The sequence below is a fragment of the Macaca nemestrina genome, chromosome 7 (genome assembly GCF_043159975.1).
Source record: "Macaca nemestrina isolate mMacNem1 chromosome 7, mMacNem.hap1, whole genome shotgun sequence".
In the NCBI taxonomy this organism is placed as follows: domain Eukaryota; kingdom Metazoa; phylum Chordata; class Mammalia; order Primates; family Cercopithecidae; genus Macaca; species Macaca nemestrina.
This window is the reverse complement of record NC_092131.1, coordinates 108,617,266-108,644,992: the sequence shown is the minus strand read 5'-3', so window position 1 is coordinate 108,644,992 and position 27,727 is coordinate 108,617,266. Positions and strand designations below refer to the sequence as shown.

The 27,727-nt window shown below is 37.4% G+C and overlaps 1 protein-coding gene across 6 annotated transcripts in view; it reads right to left on the bottom strand.

The window, feature by feature from the left end:
* LOC105497466 (SH3 domain containing GRB2 like 3, endophilin A3) overlaps nucleotides 1-27,727 on the bottom strand; it is a 166,696-nt gene that overhangs the window by 55,730 nt on the left and 83,239 nt on the right. For 5 of the 6 annotated variants that reach the window (XR_011626240.1, XM_011768566.3, XM_011768568.3 and 2 more), the window contains exon 2: nucleotides 4,726-4,794. Coding sequence is in view for 3 of the 6 variants with exons in the window: in XM_011768566.3 (XP_011766868.1) it covers nucleotides 4,726-4,794 (69 nt within the window). In the remaining 3 variants the exon portion in view is untranslated. Of the gene's footprint in view, nucleotides 1-4,725; nucleotides 4,795-27,727 lie in introns of those variants that run through there. The other variant, XM_071100795.1, reaches the window with a different exon arrangement.

The following is a 27,727-nucleotide window of genomic DNA, read 5'->3' as shown; positions in this document are numbered from 1 at the left end:
TTTGCCAAAAGTGGCAAACAAAAATATACAAAGGACAAAGGGTTAGTATCCATAATATTCAAAACTCCCATTTAAACAAACAAGAAAGAAGGAAAAGGCTGGGCATGGTGGCACACACCTGTAATCCCAGTACTTTGGGAGGCTGAGGCAGGTGGATCACCTGAGGTCAGGAGTTCAAGACTTGGCTGGCCAACATGGTGAAACCCTATCTCTACAAAAATGCAAAAATTAGCCGGGCATGATGATGGGTGCCTGTAATCCCAGCTACTCGGGAGGCTGAGGTGGGAGAATCGCTTGAGCCTGGAAGGAGAAGGTTTCAGTGAGCCGAGATCACACCACTACACTCCAGCCTGGGCAACAGAGCGAGACTCCATGTCTTAAAAAGAAAGAAGGTAAAGAGGAAAAACATAAGCTGCCTACAAAGATTTGAAAAAAATATTCAGAACTGTAAATAAAAAGGAGATACTTTACATTCTCCAGATTGATAAAAGCATTTTTAAAATCAGTTATACTCAATATCAGGTATTATATGGGTGTGGAGTAATGGGTCATTTCATATACAACAGGAATGCAAAATGATATGTTTTTGGAGGTCAAGGGAGAAGTTCTTATTAATGGACATATTAATGAGCCAGGTATTATACTTCCAAGGATTTAACCTTTTAGAAACACACCAGCAAATTGCAGTGAAGGAAAAACATGTTTGTTAGGCCATCTTATGTAATATTGAAAATGGAAATCAATAGGAGACTGATTGGATACATTATGAAACATCCAAGTAAAGGAATACTCTTTCATCATAAGGAAAAAAAATAAGGAGGATCGACATTCAAAGTACATACAAAGGAAGAAAGCAAGCTGCAGAGTGATTTATAATAGAAGACAGATCATTTTTGTAATTTAGAGAACTATGATCCTGCCAGGGTCACAAGTTTGCAAGCAAGCAATCTTATCCTGCCTGAAATCGCATTTGTTCCCCTTAGCTAAATACATTAATTTGGACTAAATAAATTAATCTGGAGCCCCAGGAAAGTTTTAAAAGACAGTATAGAAATGATAAAAAAAAAAAAAAAAGGAGTCAAACCTATATTACTGATACGTGTGTGCTGTGTGTGCAAGTGGGCATGTGCGTGTGCGTTTGGCCTAGTAACAAGTTTTGTGACTTTGAGATCTCTTTGGTACGTTCAGCTATTTGCCAAGATCGTTAAAATGTTTAAGAGAATCCGATAACCTAGATATTTATGTCTTATTAGTCACAAGAAATGTTAAGGGCTTAGGAAAATGCTGTTAATAGATTTTATGTGAAGTTTGAGGGAGTCCTATACATTGCCTTTGTGATTATAGCTTGAAATGTCTAAGGGAATTTACTTAATTATAGAACTGGTGGTAAATATTTAAGGATTGAATCTGTTAAGCTTATGTGTTAATTAATGCAACCTTGAATGAAAATTAACTATAATGATTCTCATCTTATAGCAAAATTACTAAATTTGGAAATAAGATTCGTAAGTTCAGCTTAAAGCTTAAGAAAACTGAGGATTTTAGATTTATAATGTAACAAATTAGATATTAGTTAAAACATAGTGTTCCCTTTGATATATACAACACTTTTTGGACATGAAAAGCCATCAGAAAGCTGAGTCACTTCTGAAAGAAGATGATGATGATGATGATGATGAGAGGAATTAGAATGGGGACATTTTCTACTTCAGATCTTTTTTTATATCTTTTGAAACAAAAAAGCCCAAGAAACAAATGACCAAAAACTTGCAAGGGCCTCGTAGGCCCTGACATGCACATACTGGAGCTGCCTCCACACCAGCTCAAGCATCAAAACTAGAAATAAACCCTTTACAAATTGAAGAGTAAATATGCTGGCTAATGTGGAGTCAAGATGAGCATTAAAAACAAACAAACAAAAAAAAAAAACAACAAAAACTCATGTAGCTTAAAAACAAACAAAATCTCCCTCCTAGAATAACTAAGGACACTATTGTGTGTGTGTGTGTGTGTGTGTGTGTGTGTGTGTGTCTGTTCACATCTACCAAATGCTATGAAAATATCTTGCCAAACCATTAAGAAAAATAGAGGAAAGCAGAGTGGTAAAAATTATTTTTGTGAGGTCAACCTGGTATGGCAGCATCTTGGTTAGTTAAATCTGGAATTTCTGTTTAATGCTGGCACCCTGCCCATGAGGTGTCCCAAGGGCTGTGCCACTGACTCCCTTAGGCCCAGCCCCTGAGTAAGACAGCTGCTAGCAACTCTCATTTCTGACACTTATATACGGCATTCTCTTTAAAAAATGCTATCAGTGGGCATATCCTCTTTCTTCTTCTTTATGTAATTTATTTGTGTTTTTCCTTTTTCTCCCTCTTGGCCACACTCGGTAGAGGTTTGTTGCTTTACAGCTTTTCTAAAGCTCTTGGCTTTGTAGTTTTGATCTTTTGTGATTATTGTTTTCTATTTTATTAATCTCTTTTTTTACCCATATTGATTTCTACCTTCTACCTAGAGTAATTTAACTTGCTGTTGTTTTCCTAGCTTCTTGGATTGCATGATTTATTCACTTTCTCCCAACATTTATTTTCTTTAAATACATTTACAGTTTAGCCACATATCACAGGCTTTGACATAAAGAATTGTCACTCATGCTTAAATAACGTCATTTTACTTTCCATTTCCTCTTTAAACTAAGAATTACTCTTACATATTTTTAAATTTCCAAACATCCAGAATTTAGAAGCTCTACCTTCCCTTATACTTCTTGTGTTCTATGGTATCACTTGGGGAAATTTATCGAGTTTTTTTTTTTTCTATAACTTAGTACATAATTGATTACCGTATTTGTCCCAAAGGAATTTGAAAACTATGCACATTCTCCATTTGGGGAATGCAGATATCTATATTTATTTATAATCAAAGTTATTAATCATATTTTATGCAAATCCTCCATGAGCCTATTGATTATTGTCAGTTTAATCTATTATTTTATGAGAGAGGTATGTGAAGTCTACTTATATTTTTATCAACTCTCCATTTATTTCTGACAGCTTCTACCTTACAAATTCAAATGCTATGTTATGTAGTGCAGAATGGTTCATAACCATTATAACTTCCTGATAGACTACATTGACTGTATCTTTTTATAATTAAAAAGCTTTTTTAAATTTAGTGCTTTTCTTGCATCAAATTTTATTATGATTTTACTATTGTTCCTCTATTTTTGTATTGTTAGCATTAATTATAGAATATTTTTTCCCACTACTTTGGCATTTCTGTATCATTTTTAGGTGGGTCTAATATCATCTAATGCATCTCTTCTGGAAGGTTTTTAAAACTTCTGGTCATCTGTTATGTTTCCATGCTTTTCACTGCTGCAATAAAACAGATAATAGACTTTATGTTTCTTCTGTCACTCACTGGGGTTTTTGGAGGTAAAAGCAGGTAAGCAAGAAGGATCTCAATCCATTAACTGAAACTGAAACTCTTGAAAAATGCTTTAAAATTTAACATTTCAACTAAATCATTTTGTTAGTAACAAAGCTATACATCACATATTTGTATATTAAGAGTTTTTTAAAGTAATTTAAAGTATGTCAATGGTGTGAACATGTTTCCATGGTTTAAAGGTTCAGAAATTAATTTTTTTCAAAAGCAAAAACAAAATAAGCTTTTCCCCCTCAAGGCATTAACATTTCTAGACACTCAATAGTTCTCATCCAGAGAACAGAGAACTCTCTGGAAGATGAGCTGGCCAGAGCCAAGGTATCCTGAGGAGATACTCTCCTGGGCGGTGGACAGCCTGGGGCTGGACTTCCTCCCCCAGTACCTGCTGACATCTCTGCTACCTACTGTGTCTGCAGCCTTGATGTTACACCTGAGGGTGGACGCCTTGTGTCATTTCCTCCCTCTCTCCTTTGACAGAGGGGGCGGGGCGGGTGTCTAATTATTAAAACAAGGCTATGTTTAAAGGGCCCAGACAATGAGGAAAGAAACAGTATGTTGTTAATACTGGTGGTTCTAGTTCTGCCTCCACATGAGCTGACTGGGAAACATGTTAAGGGACAGAGACGATACCATTTTTCTTTGGAGCATGTTACAATCATTTCTGTCCCAAGCCCTTCATATTTTTGTAAGTTATTTCAAATATGTTAATGTTTGCATAATTCTCACAAAATCCATTTGAGACAAGCAGGGCACACTTATCATCTCTGTATCAGTTCAAAAAGATGAATTCATTTATCCAAGTTCCCACACTCTGGTTCTAGTGGCAGAACCAGGATAAAAGTTGTTTGCTATGCAGCTCCTGCAACACATGGGAGCAGAACCCGAGTCTTCCACATGGTAAATAAATCATTATGCATTTGAAAAATCTTGTCCCAGAAATACATTTTGATTCTCCAAAATATATACTACCAATTACTTTGGCCTTGCAGTAACTGCCAAGATTGCCCATCTTTTGCACATTCAGACTTCTGTCCACTAGAGGGTACCAGTTAGCCACATCGATCTCATTACTCGACCTGCGCAAACTGGATATAGCTACAGGGGGAGGATCTGATTTGGGCTGGGACGTGGGAAAGCATTGCCTCGTAGACTGCATAATCCACACCTATATTTAAACATCCTAGATTTCCACTCGAATATCCTTTACAATAGCAGTATATCTCATATCACAATGAAAGTCAGTTTCTAATCAATTTACAAATTAAAATGCTCTCTTACCCTTTCCATGTCAAGAAATTCATCGTCTAGTTTAGTTCCTTCAGCACCACTTATTTTTTCACTAAATAGCTGCAGAAATAAACATAAATAATTGCACTGTACAATGATTTCTTGTCACAGTTTTTTACCTAAATTATTAAAAACAGAAACAAACTTGGATTCAACTTGTTGGATTTTTTGAACTAAGTCCTTTAAGAAAATTGTTGGAAGGGGTAACCATATCTAAAGGCATAGGAAGACATACATTTCTCATGCAGTCAACAGATATTTATTGTGCACCTACTATGTGTAAAACACATGGTAAGTGCTGTAGGACAAAGACACGAGAGATACTTGTCATCAAGGAACACACAGTTCACCCAAAGAGTCAACACACATTCGACTAAAAAACAAGGAAAGAATAAGAACCATTAAAAAATAATAGTACTAGAGACAAATTATTGTAAATGCACTAAGTGGTAGTCACTTCAGTGATGCACAGAATGGACTTTGAGAACCCACAGCACTGGGAGTGGGTTCATGCAGGATCTGTTTCCTAGAAGATGTGGCATTTGAGCTGGCATTTCAAGGACAGGGAACATTTCATCGGGCAGCATTGAAGAAAAGGCCTTCTGGGATGAGGCACCATGGAAAAAAGAGCCAGGGGCAGGAATGGATACGGCAAGTTTTCTCAGCCCCGGCTCTATTGATATTTATAGCAGATAATTATCTGTTGTGGGGGTTGTCCTGTGCACTGCAAGATGTTTAGCAGCATCCTCGGTCTCTACTTGCTAAAGGCCAGTACTGCAAGCATGGACACACACACACACACACACACACTTGTAACAACCAAAAATGTTGCCCAAGAGCTGAGGACAATTTGTGTATGGCCAATGTGCTCAAAAAACATCAATAAATTGTGTTTAACTGTGTAAACTAGCGCACAAGGGAGAATGGACGAAAATAAAATCTGAAACTTACGCAACGCCCGGAGCACACAGATTCTCAAATGCCAAGCTAAAGGGTACAAGTTAGAGATCCCTAAAGAGTCTTCATCAAACACAGAGAAACCCTTTAGAAAAGCAAGTCTGCCACCAGTAGGGTTGGATTAAAGAAAAAGGAAGACAAATTGGAAGAAAAAAATACGTTCAATCATTTTCTTTAGCAAAATACATTAACATAATCTATGCCCTTAAAATAGTAATATGAATATTCAAATTCATAGTAAGGGAGGTGCCATCAATTAATGGTGAAAAGATTGCAGGTTGTTTTAAATGCAAATGTAGTTACTACTACTATTACACACATGCGGTATTACTATTTAATAGGAACAATATAAGTGGAGACAGTATTTTACTTAAATTCGAAGTGTGAGAAGGAATTTCTTGAAGACAATAGCTAGAGAAGACTACAAAATTGGCCAGGGTTCTCCATCCTCCCTGTCCTGCGTCTTTACAGTTTCTCCCAGCTAGAGTTGGAGTCTATCTCCCCACCTAGTAAACCTGGGCTGGGCTTGTAACTTGTTTTGACCCCACAGAAACAAGCCTAGCTAGGCAGGAAAAGATCCTGTGTGCTTCCACTCACTCTCTAGAAACACTGTTGCTACCCTGTAAACAAGCCCAGGTAAATTAACTGAATGGAGAGAAACAAGTGGCCCAGACACCCCCCAAGGTACAACCAGTCCACCCTCAGAATCAGAGCCACTCAGCTGACCTGCAGGTGACTGCAGTAACGTAAGAGACCCCAGTCAAGATCAGCCCCATCTGCTGAGGCATGGGAACAGGAGTCCAATAAACGGTATTGCTTTAAACCACTGAATTGGGGTGGTTTGCTACATAATAGAAGTTATCTGGTACACTGGACAAGAATCCTTACTTTTCAGATTGAGTACAGAAGTCAGAGAGAATTATCCTAATGCCTTGATACAAGGCATAACTTCCAATAGAAAAAATCAAGAATTTCATTTCCACACACCAAGCAGTGTCGTAACAGATGTATCCATCAGCAGTTAACTCTCCTAAACATTTTTGTTGTTGTTATTCAGTAGTGAAATCATCCAACATATTGGTTCTCAACTTTGGAGGTAATAGCCTGAGAATCTAAGGAAAGTTACACAATCTCTCCTGGGGTGAGGAGTGGCACCTCCACGTTTTGTTGCCATGGTAGATTGCAAAGGTGGTCACAGGCTTTGCACCTCCTCCCATTAAGAAGTCTATTTTTCCACCCTTTGACTTGCTTTGGCCAATAGAAGAGTGTAAACCACACTGTATAGCTATAAAGTCCCAATCAGTACTCACAAAGAGGCTCTACAGATACTTCTGCTCACTCTGTGAGGTCCACTGTAACTACTTCCACCTAAGTCTGGGCTGCCTTGTTGGAGAATGAAAGATAATGTGGATCAGAGATCAGCCATCCCACCTGAGCAACCTCGGACCATCATGCCCTCAGCTCACCTGGCAGCTGACCGGCAACAGGTGACTGAACCCAGCAGCGATCAGCCACACCAGCACATGCACCCACCCAGTGCTCCCAGCCCAAATTGCTGACCCACAGAATCATAAACTAAATGGACTTTTTTTTTGTCTTAAGTCACTGTGTTTTGGGATGGTGGGTTATATAGCAAAAGCCAAATGATACAGAGGCCTGCCATTTCCTATGACTATTGAAACCACAGAAGCCCACACGTAGATCCACGTTTTAAAATAACTATTTGAAAATCCCTTTGGCTTGGAGAGTTAGACCCGAAATCTCTTTAATCCGAACCAGTTCTCACTCATTCAGGTTTTACTTGTTCTATTTTCAGAAACCAAAATGTCTAATAGAAGGAGTAGTGTTTCTACTTTCAAGAACAGAAACTAGTGACATGAATATATCTTGTTTGAAAAGACAACATATGGGATCATTTTCAACAGGAGTCACAGGTAAGAGTCATCATTCGTTTCTGCTTTTCCTGAATTTTCCAGTGATGTTTAGCTGTTTTGATACATTAAGTATAAATACACACATAGCATTAGCTGTTTAGGCCACTCAATTATATTTCAGAGGTCAGTCAAGGAACAAATATTGTTTGTTGAGCATCTACTATGTGCAGGGACATGACTGGTACTTGGGATAGAAAGATAAAAAAGAGACGTGATTCCTACAGGGCACCTGGCCTCATTCCAGGGTTACAGGGTTATTTCCTTTAGGTGCGGGAAGCTAAATCTAAATACTCAAGCTTCTATTTCTGGTAAGACGACTATTCAAATTCAACTCTGATGCACTCCCTATGCTCTGAATACAAATCAAGGATAGATTAAATATCAAAATATGTACTCCTTATGCCTTCAATATGTAGCAAGGATAGATTAAATATCAAAAAAAGAAAACCAGAAAGATAAGCAATGCTCAAAACCAGAATAAACATTTTTGTGAACCTGAAAATGAACAGAAACACAACATGATGAACAAGGTTGAGGCCTCAGGCCTGCTGGGCTTCTTGCCTGCACACAGGCTATGACAGCCAGCAGTCTGGTTCCTGCTGAACACAAATCGATCTAAAATAGTGCTCCATGAGACCAGAGTCTGGGTTCAAGTTCTGCTTACAGCTGGGGATGGAAAAGCAAATGAGGCTGGAAAAAAAAATTCAGATGTAAATCTCTGTCTGATGCTACCACATGTGGCAATCTGCAGGCCCAAGGAGACTGAAGGACAAAGAATAAGTCAAGTCACACCTCCTCCCCACTCCAGCTCTGTGACTGGATCCAGATATCCTCAGTATCATCACAGAACGGAAACCACAGTTTTGTACTGGGGCCTTGGAAAGCTGGGTGGAAGAAGCCACAATCACTAGACAGAAGTGAGCACAAAAGAGGTTAAAATTAAAATTCATCCTAGATCTAAATTCTAAGGCACATGAATAAAATATAACACCAAGAAAGAGAGCCAACAAAATCACATAACATAATATAACATAACATAACGTAACATAACATGAATTCACTTCTAGTGAAAACGATTTTATGAAACAATGTAATAAAGACTTTTTAATGTGTGTTTAGGATATTATTAAAATGATAAAGGAATAACTTCTATTAATGAAGAGCAAGCAATTATACAAAAGGACAGAAATTTTAAAGATAGACATAAAACATTAGAAACAAAAAGTATTATGTAGCTGGGCACGGTGGCTCGCACCTGTAATCCCAGCACTTTGAGAGGCCGAGGTGGGCAGATCATGAGGTCAGGAGATCGAGACCATCCTGGCTAACACAGTGAAACCCCGTCTCCACTAAAAATACAAAAAATTAGCCGGGCATAGTGGCGGGCGCCTGTAGTCCCAGCTACCTGGGAGGCTGAGGCAGGAGAATGGCGTGAACCCGGGAGGCCGAGCTTGCAGTGAGCCGAGATCGCGTCACTGCACTCCAGCCTGGGTGGCAGAGCGAGACTCCGTCTCAAAAAAAAAAAAAAAAAAAGTATTATATAGTCATAAAAATGAAAAACCCAATAGATGGGACAAACTCCTGCCTGGGCACAATCAGGAAAGAACTGGCAAGCTGGAAAATATTAAGGAATTTACTCAAAGAACATAAACAGAGACGAAGAGTTTTTTTAATGAAATATCAGTTAATCGATATGAAGGATAAGTGAGAGATTCCAAGATATATCCAACAGGCACTCCAGAAAAAAGAACAGAATACAGGAGCATCAATATTTACGAGTAAAATGGCTCTTTTCTCTTCTGTAATTGAAGGAAGTTAGGAGTCTACAGTTTGGAAGTACACTCAAGTACCATGCAAGATGAATATTAACTCACACCCAGACACAGCAAAATCTCAAGAATAAACAATCCTAAAACTATCACGGGGCAAAAAACATCCAGAGCAACAATAAGACTGACAGCAGATTTCTCTTCTGCAACAGCAGATGCCAGGGACAATGAAGGAACGGCGTCAAAGTGCTAAAAAGAAATCAGCTAGGCACAGGATTACAGATCATGCCTATAATCACAGCACTTTGGGAGGCTGAGGCAGGTGGATCACCTGAGGTCAGGTGTTCGAGACCAGCCTGGCCAACATGGTGAAACCCTGTCTCTACTAAAAATACAAAAATTAGCCAGGTGTGGTGGCGCAATAAAAATCTAGAATTTTCTCTCTCCCTAAACTGTTGTTTAAGAGCAAGGCCGGGTGTAGTGGCTCCCGCCTGTAATCCCAACAGTTTGGGAGGCTAAAGTGGCATATCACATGAGGTGAGGGGTTAGAGACCAGCCTGGCCAATATGGAGAAACCCCATCTACTAAAAACACAAAATTAGCTGGGCGTAGTGGCGCATGCCTGTAATCCCAGCTACTCAGGAGGCTGAGGCAGGAGAATCGCTTGAACCCGGGAGATGAAGGTTGAGGTGAGCCGGGATCACGCCATTGCACTCCAGTCTGGGCAACAAGAATGAAATTCCATCTCAAAAAAAAAAAAAAAAAAAAAAATCAGCTGTATGTGGTGGCACATGCCTATAATCTCAGCCACTCAGAAGGCTGAGGTGGGAGAATCACTTGAACTCGGGAGGCAGAGGTTGCAGTGAGCTGAGATCACACTACAAAATAAAGACATATTCAGACTTCACAGACTCAAATAACAGTGATGCTAAAGTATTACATCAAGGAAATAAAAACCAAACTAAGAGGGAAAGTATGGACCATAGGAAACAATGGTGAGAATAGAAATTGAGAAACTATGGTGGTAAATTTATCATTGAGTGAAGACAAACAAACAAGCAAAAACCAATGTGTCTGAGTTTACACAAGGGTAAAATTAAAACCTTAAGCAATAATAACACAGAAATGGGGAAGGGTGTTGAGTGAATATTTCAAGCACACTAAGATCCATGTGTGTTCAGGAGGAGGTGAGAAATGGGTATAACTTTAGGCATAATTAAAATAATGCACAGCAGGTATCTGTGTTATATAACTAATGGTAACTCCTAAAAACACAAAACTATGATACCCATATAGTACTATGCATGTTATAACATAGTATCCATACCAGCACACTGTTAGAAAACCAGTATTTTTCAATCCAAAAGAAAACAAGGGAGAATAGAGGGAGAGGGAGGAAGAAGGAATGGCAAATAGAAACCACAAAATCAGATAGTAATAAGTCTAAATAGATCAGTACTGATTATCTATATAACTGGATTGAATTCAACATAACAATAATAGAGTGAATTTTAACAAGCTAGTTATATATATCTTCTAAGAGTCACAACTAAAACACAACACATAGAAAGACTGAAAAGACAAAATGTACATACTAGGAAAATGCTAATCAAAATAAAGCCTGTAACAGTAATATCAGACAAGAACTACCTTTCTTCGTTTTTTTGTTTGTTTGTTTGTTTGTTTGTTTGTTTTTGTTTTTGAGACAGGGTCTTGCTTTGTTGCCCAGGCTGGAGTACAGCGGTATGATCTCAGGAATAGCTGGGACCACAGAGCACACCAGCATGCCTGGCTAATTTTTGTATTTTTGTAGAGATGGGATTTCTCTATGTTGCCCAGGCTGGTCTTGAGCTCCCAGGTTCAAGCAATCCTCCTGCCTCCACCTCCCAAAGTGCTGGGATTTCAGATGTGAGCCACTGTGCCCGACCTAAGAAATACCTTCCTAAGGCAAAGCATTAATAGGAATAGAGACTCAATGTAATAATAAAAGGAGCAATCCACCAAAATTGTTATAATAATGATATTGTTTCCACTAATAGTATAACCTCCAAAAAATATAAAGCAAAACTGAAATAGTGAAACTGATAAACCCACAGTTACAGCAGGAGATTTAATACAACTTCATCAGAAAACTGACATATCAAACATGATAAAAAATTGAAAAAGATATGGATTATCTGAATGACCAAAATAATAACCTTGGTCAAATATTATGCACATATACATATATTCCCTCAGCCAATAAATTTTAAAAATGTATATTCAGAGAGAACATTACAAAAACTGACCATATATTATGTTGCTGCAAAATATTATAAGTAGTGGCAAAAACCACAATTACTTTTGCACCAACCTAATACTAGGTAACAAAGTCAATCAATACCATATAGAGCGTGTTTATTAGGTTTTGGGTTTTTTAACCATAATGCAATTAAATTAGGAACCAACAATAAAAACAAGTATGTCAGCACAAAATTTTAAAATTCTGTCCTAAATAACAGATTAAAAAGAAAACTCCAATAGAAATTACCAAAAAATTTAACAATAAAAATATTATACATCAAAATCTGTAGTATGAAACTAAACAGATTAAAAAGAAAACCCCAACAGAAATTACCAAAAATTTTAACAACAACAAAAATACTATACATCAAAATCTGTGGTATACAGCTAAAGCTGTATTCAGAAATCAACATATAACCTTAAATACATTTCAAAGAACACCTCAATTTAATGTTTCAAACTGACACCATGTCATCCAATCTAAGTTCTAAGACATCTAATATCTCAAGTTGGAAAGTCTACCAACTGCCAATTTGCTAGAGATGCAAAGATCAGTCACTCTTACAGGCCCACTGGAAAGCAGAAACACAAACAGCAATCCACAATGTGATCAATACTATTCTGTAATAGAGATGCAGAACTTGCCATTAAAACCCAGATGGAAGGAAGCAATTATATAAATGAGAATGTGCCAAGAAAGTTCCAGAACAAAGCCTAGAAGGATATACGGAGTTCTACAGGGAGATAAGAAAAGTGGCAATTTTATCAGAAAGAATAGCATAAGCAAAGAAATGGTTGATTAAAAAATAGAGTCCAAATTGATCAGTAATGATTATCTACATAATTGGATTACATTCAACATATTAAATAATACTAGAGTGGATTTTAAAAATCCAGCTATAATCAGCTTCTAAGAGATGCATACAACATAACAGGAAACAGCATAATAATTCAGCAAGGGTAACGGATATGAAAGACTCAGCTTAAATGAAAAGGAGCAGACAGGCATACATGCAGGGGCCAGACCAAGGGGCTAAACTTAATTCTGGGGACAATGGAGACTTTTAGAAAGGTAAGTGATAAGAACAGATCTGAGTTTCAGAAAGATTAGTCAAGTGGGTCATGAGATAATGGACTGGAGAGGAACCAGAAGGTAGACAGGCAGATCGGTTAGGCAATGACAGGGGACACATAGTTTGAAGAGGTGAAGGTGGAGTGGGGAAAAATGCCAAAATTACATTATAAAACCCTCTTAATTACCTTCTTCAGCATCAAACACAAGCTACCCTCACTCACCTATTCAGCTTCCCCATCACAAATACTACACCTGACCTTTGCTCACTAGACAGAAGTTGCAAATCAAAAATACAAATGGGTGGCTACTCAACGTGGCTCGTGTGTTCTTCCCCCAGTGGAAAAGAAGATTTATGCTGCAAATTAGACCTCTCTCAGGTTGCCTTGGTGCTACAGTCAGAGATAAAACCCTTGTTCACCATCTACTTCTTGGCTGCTTTAATTTTCTCAGTAACAGGAAAATGAAAACTATTTTCAAAGACTACAACTGAGCAGTGACAAATTATAAAAGAAATTTATTTGGGAAACATGAAGCTTTTGCATTTGGTGTTTTGTCTAGATGTGTTGGATTTTTAATGGTAAATGTTAACACAGCCTTGGCTGCCTTCTTGTGCAAATATCTGTTTTCAAAGAAACCTTGGCGTCTCCATCTTCTTCCCTTTCATGAAGCAAGAAATTAAACAGCAAGAAAGCCAGAACCCAGAAGAAAATGTAAAAAAGCAAAATTTATAACTTAGGATTTTAGAAAATGCTCTAGAATAGTATTTTCCAGTATGTGTGCCACAAAACACTAGCTCCATGGGATGTACCTAAGGGCCAGGCAAAGTAAAACAAACAAAAAACCAAAAAGAGCTCTTGACTATATATATTTGGAAACACAGGGAAAACAAAATTAAGCAGATTTCTTTACTAAAACATTTTCAGAGGCTTTAAAGTGGTAATGGAGGGCCGGGCACAGTGGCTCATGTCTGTAATCTCAGCACTTTGGAAGGCCGCAGCGGGCGGATCACCTGAGGTCAGGAGTTTGAGACCAGCCTGGCCAACATGGTGAAACCCCATCTCTAGTAAAAATACAAAAATTAGCCAGGCATGGTGGTGCACACCTGCAGTCCCAACTACTCAAGAGGCTGAGGCACGAGAATCACTTGAACCCGGGAGGCAGAGGTTGCAGTGAGTTGAAATCACGCCGCGGCACTCCAGCCTGGGTGACAGAGCAAGACTCCATCTCAAAAAAAATAAATAAAATAAAATGGTAATGGGCACTGTGGATTTCCAAAGGGGCACATATATGCAAGATGTGGCATTTTCCACAATCATTGGGCTGTGGAAATTGTCTAATAGGAAAATCTCCAAGGACTGGTGTTCTAAGGAACACACTTTGAGAAGCCCTGTGCCAAAAATGTCACCGTTTTGAAAGGTTCCTTTTTCTTCTTTCAACCAGTTGGCAGTCATGCTCTGTTGTTATCAGCTTGGAGAATATGGCAATGCAATTTTAAGTATCAATAGTAAAGGTAATACGTAAGTTGTTAACATTAGGGAAAGATGAGTGAAGAGTATATGTGAACTCTCTGTACTAGTTTTGCAACTTCCCTTTCTGTAAGTCTAAAATTTTTTCAAATTTCAAAGTTTAAAGAGATCTCTGAGGTCATCAGAGCAACCAAGGCAGCCAGGATCTGAGGGGCCAAAATCGGGAGGAAGGGAAATGAATTGAGGTGAGTGATACATCTATAGCTGACTGTTCTCTTTGGGAAATGTTGTCTTACAACATAGGGCATAAAGTCTGAGCAGAAAGCACCAGCCTGGAACTTGCAGCAGTCTCACTAGGTTGTGTAAGAGAAAAATTTGAATACACTGTAACCAAGGGAACCGGGATATAAGAGGCCAAATTTCTGGGAAAAAGGGAAACGTAAAGAAGCAAGCCTGACAAGCTATGTTCAATTTCCTCTTGAGGCTTTTGACAATTCCTAAGCTGAATACACAAGGCAGAATGATAAGAAACCAGCACAAAGAGGCTCCTAGAAGGCTAAATACCTAAACAGATATTTCTGCAGTATCACAGTGATCAAGAGACAAAAATTGGAGTTCAGGACTGCCCAAAAAGGAAAAACATCCGGAGATTTTAATTCATTCCTGAATGCCTAAACCCTAGGAGCAAAAGCAAGCAAGGGGACATGCCCTCAGAAAGCCTGGAACGCAAACTTCAATCATTTCAGTCCATCTGTAGCAAGGTTATAAGCCTTTACCCTCATTATCTGCCAGAATAAAACTAGATAATCTCTGGAGGAAGATACATTATTCAGACCTGCTACAATTCTTCACACACAATATGTGCCATTCAAATAAAAATCATTTGGCATACCAGGATACTGAACCAACAATGGAAAACTAAGAAAAGAATAGATGATCCAACTGGTAATCCCAATATTGACATCTGAAATGATTTTTAATGTAACTATGATAAATATGTTGAATAAAATAAATGACAATGTAAAATTTTTATCAAAAATTGGAATACATAAAAAGAAAGCAAACGAAAATTACAGATGAAAATTCAATAACTAAAATTAAGAACCCAACAGAAGTGTTTAATAACAATTAGACATGACAACTGAGAGAATATGTGAACTGGAAGTTCAGTCAGTAGAAAGTATCTAAATTGAAACATAAAGGGAAAGAAGATGAAAAACACAAAAAAGCACTATAAGCACATCAGACATGGTGAAAATACCTAACACAAGTGTATTTTAGAGTTCAGAAAAATGAGAGAGAAACAATATTTGAAGAGGAGATGGACAATAATTATTCAAAATAGAAAAAAGACACCAAGCTACAGATTGAAACTTCTCTATGAATACCAAGCAGGATAAATATGAAGATAAACATACCTAGGCACATTATAGTTAAACTGCTGAAGACCAAAGACAAAGAGAAATTTTAAAGCAATCAAAGAGAAAGATACACATTGCATTCAAAGAAGCAGCAAAAAGATTCTTAGCTGATGTTGCAAGAGAAACCAAGGAGCTACAAAACAATGAAATCACATCTTTAAAACGCTGGCAGAAAATATCTGCCAATCTAAGATTCTATTCCCTGTCAATGAATATATGCTTCATAAAAAAGCATTGAGAGAATTCCTCACAACAAACATTAAAAGAAACACTAAAAGGAGTTCTTTAAAAAGTTATATATCTAGTGTGTGTGTATGTATTATATATACACACATTTATGTAATATATGTGAATTTATATATAAAACAATATATAAATGGAAACACACACATACATAAAATTTTGTATTATATATACATGCACATATATAAATGGAAACAGATGGAAATAAGAAAATAGGGAAAGAAATGAAGAGCTCCAGAAAGTTAAATCTAAGTGAATATTCACAGCTTAAAATAAAAGTAATGTATTATGAGGTTTTAAATGTATGTAGAATTTCAAAAACATAAAAATGATAGCACAAAAGCCACCACTAAGGGAGTTAAGTGAGACTCTTGTTGTATGGTCTATTCTATTGCTTGGAAGTGATACAGTACTAATTTAATGAAGACTCCTCCACATTAAAAAATGTGTGTTATAATTTCTAGGATTTCTTTTTAAATAATTATAATATATAACTAGCAAGCTACTACAGTAGTAAAATGGAATAATTCTTTAAAGTGATTAATCCAAATGAAGGCAAGAAAGGAGAAAGAAGCAATGAATGAGATAAATAGAAAACAAATAATAACATAGCAGATTTAAATGTAAAAATATCAATAATTATATTAAATGAAAATGGACTAAATATTCCAATTAAAAGACAAGAAGCATCAGCCAGGATTTAAAAACAAACAAAAAAAAGCTACACTAAAGCTACACTATATCCTGCCAATAAGAGATGCACACTAAAGGTAATAACATGAAAGGAAAATAAACAGGTGCGAAAAGATACATCAGAAAAGCACTAACATTGATTTCTGGAGGAGGAGGCAGAGCAAGATGGCTCAAAAGAACCCTCCAACAATCATCTCCTCTGCAGGAACACCAAATAGAACAACTATCCACACAAGAAAGCATCTTCATAAGAACCAAAAACCAGGTGAGCAATCACAGTACCTGATTATAACTTTGTGTCAAAGAAAGAGGCACTGAAGAAGGTAGGAAAGACAGTTCTGAATTGCTGACACTACTCCTCCTCCATCCCCCAGCAGTGCAGCATGGCATGGAGAGAGAATCTGTGCACTTGGGGGAGGAAGGGCAAAGTAATTTTGGGAATTTGCATTGGAACTCAGTGCTGCCCTGTCACAGTGGAAAGCAACACAGGCCTTTCCCAGTGTTTCCCACCGGCTTTGGCCAGTGCCCATGGAGGGAGCACTTAGACTAGCCCTAGCCAAAGGGCAATCATCCATCCCAGCAGTCAGAAACAGAAACTGAATTCTGGCTAGCCCCACCACTGTGGGATAAAGTGTTCTGGGGTCCTAAGTAAACTTGAAAGGCAGTCTAGGCCACAAGGACTGCAATTCCTGGACAAATACTAGTGCTATGCTGGGCCTACAGCCAGTGGAACTAGGGTGCATGCAACCCAGGAAACTTTATTAATAGAGAACTTTCCAGGGAGACACCAGCTGGAGTGGCCAAGGGAGGGCTTGCATCACCCCTTCCCCAACTCCAAGCAATGCAGCTCACAGTTCTGTGAGAAGAGGGAAGTGTAAAGAGGACTTTGTCTTGCAATTTGGATACCAGCTCTGTCACAGTAAAATAAAGCAGCAAGCAAAGTCCTAAAGCCCCCATTTCAGGCCATAGCTTCCGGACAACATTTCTAGACCCATCCTGGTACAGAAAAGAACTCACTACCCTGAAGGAAAGGACCCAGTGTCACAGAATTCACTACCTGCTGACTAATGAGCCCTTGGGCCTTGAACAAACACCCTTGGGCCTTGAATAAACACCATCTGTAGCCAGGCAGCAGTCATCACAGGCAAGACCTAGTACTGTGCTGGTTTCATGTGTGACCCAGCACATTCTCAGCTACAGTAGCCACAGGGAAAGGCTCCTTCTGCTTGAAGAAAGGAAAGGGAAGTGTAAAAACAATTTCATCTTGTGACTTGGGTACCAGCAGAGCCACAGTATACTAAAGCACCAAGAGGACTTCTCATTTCCTCAATTCCAGGCCTTAGCTGCTGGAGGGCATTCCTTAACCCACCATGGGCCAGAAGGGAACCCACTGCATTGAAAGGAGAAACCCCGACCTGGCAGGACTCACCATCTGCTGAATAAAGAGCCCTTGGGCCTTGAATAAACATCAGCAGTAGCCAAGCTATAGTTGCCATGGGCCTGGGGCAGTGATTGTCTGGGCAGAGACTCCTTCTTCTTCAGGAAAGGAGAGAAAAAAGAGGTCTTTGTCTTGCAACTTGGGTAGCAGCTCAGCCACAGTAAAGCACCAAGCAGATTCCTACAGCCCCCGATTCCAGGCCCTAGCTCCTGAACTGCATTTCTAGATCCACCCTGGGCCAGAAGGAAATCCACTGCCCTGAAGGAAAAGATCCAGTTCTGGCAGGAATCAACTTTTGCTTGGCCCTTGAATAAACATCAGCAGAATTCAGGAAATAGTTGTAATAGAACTTGGGCAAGACCCAGTACTGCTCTGGCTTCAGGTGTGACACAGCACAATCTCAGCAGTGATGGTCACAAGAGTGCTTGTATCACCCCTCCAATAACTCCAAGAAACTCAGCATGGAGAGACAGATTGTATTGGTTTGGAGGAAAGTAAGGGAAGAGAACAAGAGACTCTGCCTGGTAATCCAAGGAATACTCCCAGATCTTACCCAAGACCACTGAGGCATTTCCTCTACAAGACTGGAAGACTCACAGAGTTACTGGGCTTAGGGCACTCCCTAATGAACATATAGCTGCAGTGACCAAAAACTTCGATCAAATGCTCAATTCCCTTTAAATACTTGGAAAGCCTTCTGAAGAAGGATAGGTATAAACAAGCCCAGATTGTGAAGATTAGAATAAATATGTAACTCTTCAATGCCCAGACATCAATGAACATCCACAAGTATCAAGACCATCCAGAAAAACAAGACCTCACCAAATGAACTAAATAAGGTACCAGTGACCAATTCTAGAGTGATGGAGATACGTGACCTTTCAGACAAAGAATTCAAAAGAGCTGTTTTGAAGAAGCTCAATGAAATCCAAGATAACACAGTGAAGGAATTCAGAATCCTATCAGATAAATTTAACAAAGAGATTAAAACATTAAAAAGAACCAAGCATAAATTCTGGAGCTGAAAAGTTCAACTGACAAACTGAAGAATGCATCAGTCTCTAAACGGCAGAACTGATCAAGCAGAGGAATGAATTAGCGAGCCTATTTCAAAATACACAGAGAAGACAAAAGGAAAAAGAGTAATAAAGAATAAAGCAAACCTAACAAGATCTAGACAATATCTTCAAAAGGTAAATCTAAGAGTTACTGACCTTAAAGAGGAGGTAGAGAATGAGATCAGGATAGAAAGGTCATTCACAGAGATAATAATAGAGAACTTTCCAAACCTAGAGAAAGATGTCAATATTCAAGTTCAAAAAGGGTATAGAACACCAAGTAGATTTAACTCAAATAAGACTACTTCAAGACATTTAATAATCAAACCCCCAAAGGTAAAGAATACAAAAAGGATCCTAAAAGCAGCAAGATAAAAGAAAAAAATCACATATAAAAAATCTCCATTATGTCTGGCAGCAGATTTCTCAGTAAAAACCTTTCAGACTGGAAGAGATGCCATGATACATTTAAAGAGCTGAAGGAAAAAGATTTTATCCTGGAATATTATATCCTGCAAAAATATCCTTCAAATATGAAGGAGAAATAAAGACTTTCCCAGACAAACAAAAGCTGAAATATTTCATCAACACCAGACCTATGCTAATGGGAGCTTTTCACTCCCTAATACTCACCATGCTAATGGGAGCTTTTCGATCTGAAAGAAAAGAACATTAATGAGCTAAATTATCTGAAGGAACAAAATTCACTGGTAACAGTAAGTACATAGACAAATACAGACTATAATAACACTGTAGTTGTGGTGTGTAAACTACTCATTAGCATTTCAATAAAGAAACATTAGACCTAATCTGCACTATAGAACAAATGGACCTCATAGATATTTACAGAACATTTCATCCAACAGCTGCAGAATACACATTCTTCTCCTCAGCAATCATTCTCAAGGATAAACTGTATCAAGTATCTTCTCTGACCACAATGGAATAAAACTAGAAATCAATAATAGAAACTTTAAAAACTATACAAACACATGAAAATTAAACAATATGCTACTGAAGGACCAGTGGGTCAATGAAGAAATGAAGAAGAAAATTTGAAAATTCCTTGAAACAAATGAAAGTGGAAATACAACACATGAAAACCTATGGGATACAGCAAAAGCTGTACTAACAGGAAAATTTATAGCAATAAGCCCCTACATCAAAAAAGCAGAAAAATTTCAAATAAATAACCTAATGATGCATCTAAATAACTAGAAAAGCAAGAGCAAACCAAACCCAAAGTTAGTAAAGAAAAAAAATAAAAATCAGGCAGAAATAAAACTGAAACAGAAAAGGTAATATAAAAGGTCAACAAAACAAAGAGTTGGTTTTTTGAAAAGATGAACAAAATTGACAAACCTTTAGCCAGACTAAAAAAAAGAGAGAAGACCCAAATAAAATCGAGGATGAAAAAGGAGACATTAAAACCAATACTACAGAAATTCAAAGGATCGTTAGAGACTACTGTGAGCAATAATATGCCAATAAATTGGAAAACCTATAAGAAATAGATAAATTCCTAGACATGTACAACCTACCAATATTAAACCATGAAGAAATCCAAAGTCTGAGTAGACTAATGACAAGTAACGAGATCAAACCTCTCATTTGATCTCGTTTGAAATACAAAATCTTCTGGCAAGACAAGCCTGGGACAGGATGGCTTCACTGCTGAATTCTACCAAACATTTAAAGAGGAACTAATACCAATCCTGCTCAAATTATACTAAAAAATAGAGGAGGAGAGAAGACTTCCAAACTCCTTCTATGAGGCCAGTATTACCCTGATACCTAAACCAGTCAAAGATACATCAACAAACAAACAAAACAACAACAATAAAACTACAGGCCAATATCTCTCATGAACATCAATGCAAAAATCCCCAACAAACTACTAGCAAACTGAATTTGACAACACAAGAAAAAGATTATTCATCATGACCAAGTGGGATTCACCCCAGGAATGCAAGAATGGTTCAATATATGCAAATCAATTAGTGATACATCATATCAACAGAATAAAGGACAAAAACCACTGATCATTTCAATTGATGCTGAAAAATCATTTGATAAAATTCAATGTCCCTTCATTATAAAAACCCTCAAAAAACTGGATATCGAAGGAACATACCTCCACACAATAAATGCCATATACAACAGACTCATAGCTGGTATCATACTGAGTGAGGAAGAAATGCAAGTCTGTCCTGTAAGATAAAGGACAAGACAAGGATGCCCACTTTCACTACTGTTTTTCGACATAGTACTGCAGTAATCAGATGATAAAGAAAAAAAAGTAGCTAGAGTAATTAGATGATAAAGAAAAAAAAAGGCATCTAAATTGGAAAGGAAAAAGTCAAATTATCTGTTTGCAAATAACATGATCTTATATTTGGAAAAATCTAAAGACTCCACCAAAAGCTATTAGAACCAATAAACAAATTCAATAAACTTGTAGGATACAAAATCAACATACAAAATTCAGTAGAATTTCTATATGTCCACAAGAAACAATCTGAAAAGAAATCAATAAAGTAATCACATTTACAATTGCTACAAATTAAATAAAATACCTAAGAATTAACCCAAGAAGTTAAATATCTCTACATTGAAAAAGATAAAAGCATTGATGCAAAAAATTGAAGAGGACACCAGAAATAGAAAGATAGTCCATGTTCATGAATTGGAAGAATCAATATTGTTAAAATTTCATATCTACCAAAGCAAGCTACAAACTCAATGCAACTTTTATCAAAATACCAATGACGTTCTTCACAGAAATAGAGAAAATAATCCTAAAACTTATATGGAATCACAAAAGACCCACAATAGCGAAAGCCATCCTGAGCAAAAAGAATAAAACTGGAATAATCACATTACCTGACTTCAAATTATACTACAGAGCTGTAGTAACCAAACAGCATGGTACTGATGTAAAAAACAGACACACAGACCAATGGAACAGAACAGAGAACCCAGGGATAAATCCATACATCTACAGTGAACTCCTTTTCAACAAAGGTGCCAAGAACATATATTGGGGAAAGGACAGTCTTTTCAATAAATGATGCTGGGAAAACTGGGTATCCATATGCAGAAGAGTGAAACTAGATCCCTAGCTCTCACCATATACAAAAATCAAATCAAAATGGATTAAAGACTTAAATCTAAGACCTCAAACTGTGAAACTACTATAAGAAAACATTGCGGGAACTCTCCAGGACACTAATTTTGGCAAAAATTTCTTGAGTAATACCCTAACAGCACAGGCAACCAAAGCAAAAATGGACAGATAGGATCACATCAAGTTAAAAAGCTTCTGCATAGCAAAGGCTTTTCAACATTAACAAAGTGAAAAGACAGCCCAGAGAATGGGAGAAAATATTTACAAACTATCCATCTGACAAGGGATTAATAACCAGAATATAAGGAGGTCAAACAACTCTATTAGGAAAAAGAATCTAATAAAATTTAAAAATGAGCAAAAGATCTGAATAGACATTTCTCAAAAGAAGGCATACAAATGGCTAGCAGGTATATGAAAAGATGCTCAACATCACTGATGACCAGAGATGCAAATAAAAACTACAATGACATATCTTACCCCAGTTAAAATGGCTTTTATCCAAAAGATAGGCAATAACAAATGCTGGCAAGGAGAAAGGGGAACCCTCATACACCCTTGGTAAGGATGTACAACCACAATGGAGAACAGTTTGGAATTTCCTCAAAAAAAAAAAAAAAAAAAAAAAAATAGAATTACCATATGATCCAGCAATCCCACTGCTAGGAAAGAAGACAGGAAATCAGTGTATCAAAGAGATATCTGCTGCCCATATTTATTGCTACATTATTCACAATAGCCAAGATTTGGAAACAGTCTAAGTGTCCATCAACAGATGAATGGATGGGGAAAATGTGGTACATATTCAGCCATAAAAAAGAATGAGATCCTGTCATTTGCAACAACACAGATGGAACTGGAGGACATTATGTTAAGTGAAATAAGCCAGGCACAGAAAGACAAACATCACCTGTTCTCACTCATTTGTGGGAACTAAAAATTTAAACAATTGAACTCACGGAGACAGAGTAGAAGGATGGTCACCAGAGGCTGGGAAGGGTAGTAGGGGAGTAGAGGGAATCGGGATGGTTAATGGGCACAAAAACATAGTCAGATAAAATGAATAAGATCTAATATTTGATATCATAATAGAGTGGCTACAGTCAGCAATAATTTGTTGTACATTTTAGAGTAACTGAGGAAGTACAATTAGAATGTTCGTAACACAAAGAAATAAGTGCTTGAGGTGATGAATACCCCATTTACCCTGACAATCATTACACATTGTAATAATTCTTACTCATTGTATGCCTATATCAAAATATCTGATATATGCCATAAATACTTACACCTCTATGTACCCATAAAAATTTTAAATCTGAAAAAAGAAAACACTAACATCAACAATAAAAACCTTTAGAATCTATACTAATACTGTACAAAATAGACTTTTATACAGAAAACATTATTACTAGAATAAACAACATTTAAACAATTGTAAAAAGTCAGTTTAAAAGAGACATACCAATCCTAAATCTTTAAGCACTTAGTAACGTAGCCTTACAATGTATAAAGCATAATCTTATAAAACTAAAACTAGAAACAATTTCAAATATTTTTAAATTTTTTAATACACCTCTTTCGGCAACTTATAAAACAAGCAGATGAAAACAATCGGTAGGTGAATATGACTTGACCCATCATATGTAGAACACTACAGCAAATAACTACAAAATAAAGATTATTTTCAAGGAGACATGGAACAGTTACCAAAATGGACCATATGCTGAATCAGAAAGCACATTTCTAACAATTTCAAAGACCAAAATCATTCAAAGTAGGTTCCCTGACCACAAAAATTAATATAGAAATCAGTATCTGAAAATTTTCCAATTTTTGGAAATTGAACAACACATGCATAAACAGCCTGAGTCAAAGATGAAGATTAGAGAATATTTTTAAATAAGGAATACAAATATATAGATATACCTAAGCTTGTGAGATGCAGCTAAAGCTGTTGTTTGGGAATTTTATAGCTTTAAATCACCAGTTCTCAAATTATTTGATTTCAGGTATCCTTTCTATTCTTAAAAAATAATTTAAGACCCCTGCTTTATACCATACGTCAAAAATAATTCCTCATTGACCTTAAAATAATGTTTAAGGTAAAAACTTAAAGATTCTAGAATCTTATGATATATACAAGATAACGTAACCCCAGCATAGGAGACATCTCAACCAGACCCCAAAATACTAACTCTCAAGAAAAGGATTCATATGTTGTACTTCATTAAACCTAAGAGAAGACTGGGAGAATGAAAAATCAAGCCATAGAGTAGAAGATATTTTCCACACATCTGTCTGACAAAGAATCACATTCAAATATTAAAAAGAACTCCGATAAGTCACGAAGAAAAAGGCAAATAGATTCAATATTTTCAAAAACAGTCGGCCGGGCGCAGTGGCTCAAGCCTGTAATCCCAGCACTTTGGGAGGCCGAGACGGGCGGATCACGAGATCAGGAGATCGAGACCATCCTGGCTGACACGGTGAAACCCCGTCTCTACTAAAAAATACAAAAAAAAACTAGCCGGGCGCGGTGGCGGGCGCCTGTATTCCCAGCTACTCAGGAGGCTGAGGCAGGAGAATGGCGTGAACCCGGGAGGCGGAGCTTGCAGTGAGCTGAGATCCGGCCACTGCACTCCAGCCTGGGCGGCAGAGCGAGACTCCGTCTCAAAACAAACAAACAAACAAACAAACAAACAAAAAACAGTTAAAAGAGCCTTGTATAGGCAATTTCACAAAAAGAAGATTTCTGCTATGGCTTGAATGTTTGCGTCCCCTCAAAATTCATAAATTGAAATTCTAACTGCCCAATGATACTATTAGGAGGTAGAGTCTTCAGAAGATGATAGGCCATGAAGGTATTATAGATCCCTCTGGAATGGAATTAGTGACCACATAAAAGAGACTTCAGGAAGCTCTCCCACTCTTCTACCATAGAGGGACACAGCAAGAAGATTGCCATCTATGAACCAGGAAGGCCCTTATCAGACACCAAATCTGCTAGTGCAGTGATCATGGACTTACCAGCCTCCAGAAGCTAAGAAATATTTGTTATTTAAGCTATCTAGTCTATGGTATTTTTGTTGTGGCAGCCTGCAGCGACTAAGACAATAATCCAAATGGCCAATAAGCATATGAAAATGTTTTCACCTAATTATAATCATGGAAATACAAATTAACCACAATGAGATGCCACTACATTACTATCAGAATGGCCAAAATTACTTTAAAACAACAACACAAGTGTTTCCAAGAATTAATGGTGCAACTGGAACACTCATACACTATTGGTAGGAGTATACATTGGTGCAACTATTTTGTACAACAGTTTGGCAGAATCTACTAAAGCTGAACATAAAAATAACCATACCCTATGACTCAGCAATTCTGCTAGTATATACCCAGCAGAAATTCCTACATATGTGCACCAAAATCCATATAAAAATAGTATTACTCACAGTAACCAAAAACTAGAAACAACTCAAATGCCCATACTAATTAATAATTATACTGTGGCTATTTCTACAAGTATTGTAATGAAAAAGAATTAAACCAGGAGCATATAGTATGTAACAACATGGGTAAATTTCAGACATAACATTGAATGAAAGAAGCTCAAGATATTTACATCTAATTACATAAAGTTCAAAAAAGAGAACATACTGCATTATTCCATTCACACAATATTCAAAAACAGGAAAAACTAATCCACGGTGATAGAAGCTGGTGTGGTAGTTACTTGTAAATTAAGGTTATAAGGGATCCTCTTGTGTGCCACTAATGTTCTATATCTTGAATTGATCACATGAATGTGTCACTTTGTTAAAATATATCATACTGTACACTTACGGTCTGTCACTTTCCTGTATGTACATTTTATTTCAATTTTTAAAATATTAAACTACCCCTTCCATGAACCTTGCATTCAATGTTTTTAAAATTTACATTGATTGTTTTTATCCTGATTTATTTTTCTAGAAGGATGTTTAACAAGCAATGCTGGACCACTTCGTCCCTATCTGTCTGAATAGTAGAAATAATGTTCATGTCTGACATTCCGCATCTGGAAGTCTCTGTTCAGCAGAATCACAACAAAACCATACAGAGTCTAATAACCTATACTCAAGGGAACAAAAATTCCAGGGTCTATTACATTGTGACTGTACTCCCTGCACACTAAATGCTACCTCAAAATTTAATCATTATAGCAGCATGATAAAAAATTAATTAATCTCACTTCCAGGAAGTAAATAGATAAAATGCATACAGTAAATATTACAGAAATTGAATCAAGATGGTGGACCAAATACACATATCTTCTCTGTGTACCACATTCCTCTCTATATATATCTATATAGCTATATCTATATAGAGAGAGGCATATGACACATCCATAACAGCTGAAAAACAAGAAAGGATGCCAGCAACAGATAATAAATGGTGAGAAATTCCTAGAAGACAGAAAGCAGATGGGATTAGAGAGCTGAGGGTAAAGCCAACCAATATATGCATGGTAGAAAACTGCTCCCAAGATAAAAGTTGATACAGAGAAATTCCAAGTCTAAACAATGTAAAAATAAAAAGAACAGAGTAAGCCTGGAGAATCATCAGGGGACTTAATAAAATCACAGTACGGTGGAAAGCCATAAGGATCAACAGAGCCCCTCCACCCCCATCCCCACATGCCATCTCTATACCCAAAGGCAAATTCTTTAGTTACAGCATCTTGATTGAAATCTCTGCTCCACTGCAACTGTGAACCTCTCTGTGCCTCCAATTCCTTATCTACAAAACGTGGATTATAACAGTATCTGCCTTGTAAGGATTACTGTATGGAAAGCATTTGGAACAGTATCTGACACTGTTAAGTCCCATTAAATATTAGCCATTAATATTATCAACTAAGCAACAGGCAGCTGGGGTGTTTGTCCCCAGACTGAAGTCTGCACCCACACTTTAAAGAGAGTGGACTTTGCTGATGGCCCCAAAGTGGATGTGAAGATCTGAGAGAAGCTAGAGATCCTTCCAAACATTCCAACAGATAGAAGGGGCAACATGAAGAGGCAGCCCTGCCCAAGAGCCAAGCCCTGCATTCCAGGGTAAAACCCTTCTTTCCAGCCTTCCTGTCTGAGTCCCCCTTGGCCACTGACCCTAGTATAAAACTGATCGCCACACCCACCCCTATACTCAGTCCTTCCAGTAAGTAAGGAAGACTGTTAGGTAAACAGACCCAAAACTACCCCAGCTACCTACAGTGATGGGTCTAGTCCTTCATTCCAATACACTGACAATCAGAAACCACAGACATTTTAGGAAAACCAGGAGCATGACAGGAAATGTCAAAGAGGGAACTTTAGAATGACCCAAAGGAAATAGAGATAATCAAAGTATAGAGGGGAACTTTTAAAAGTTTTCATTAATACCTAATAGGAAAATTTGAGAAGATTTCATATGCACAAAACAAGAAAAGACTACTATGAAAAATGAAGGGAGGAAAACTCAGTAAAAAAAGAGTGAGCACAG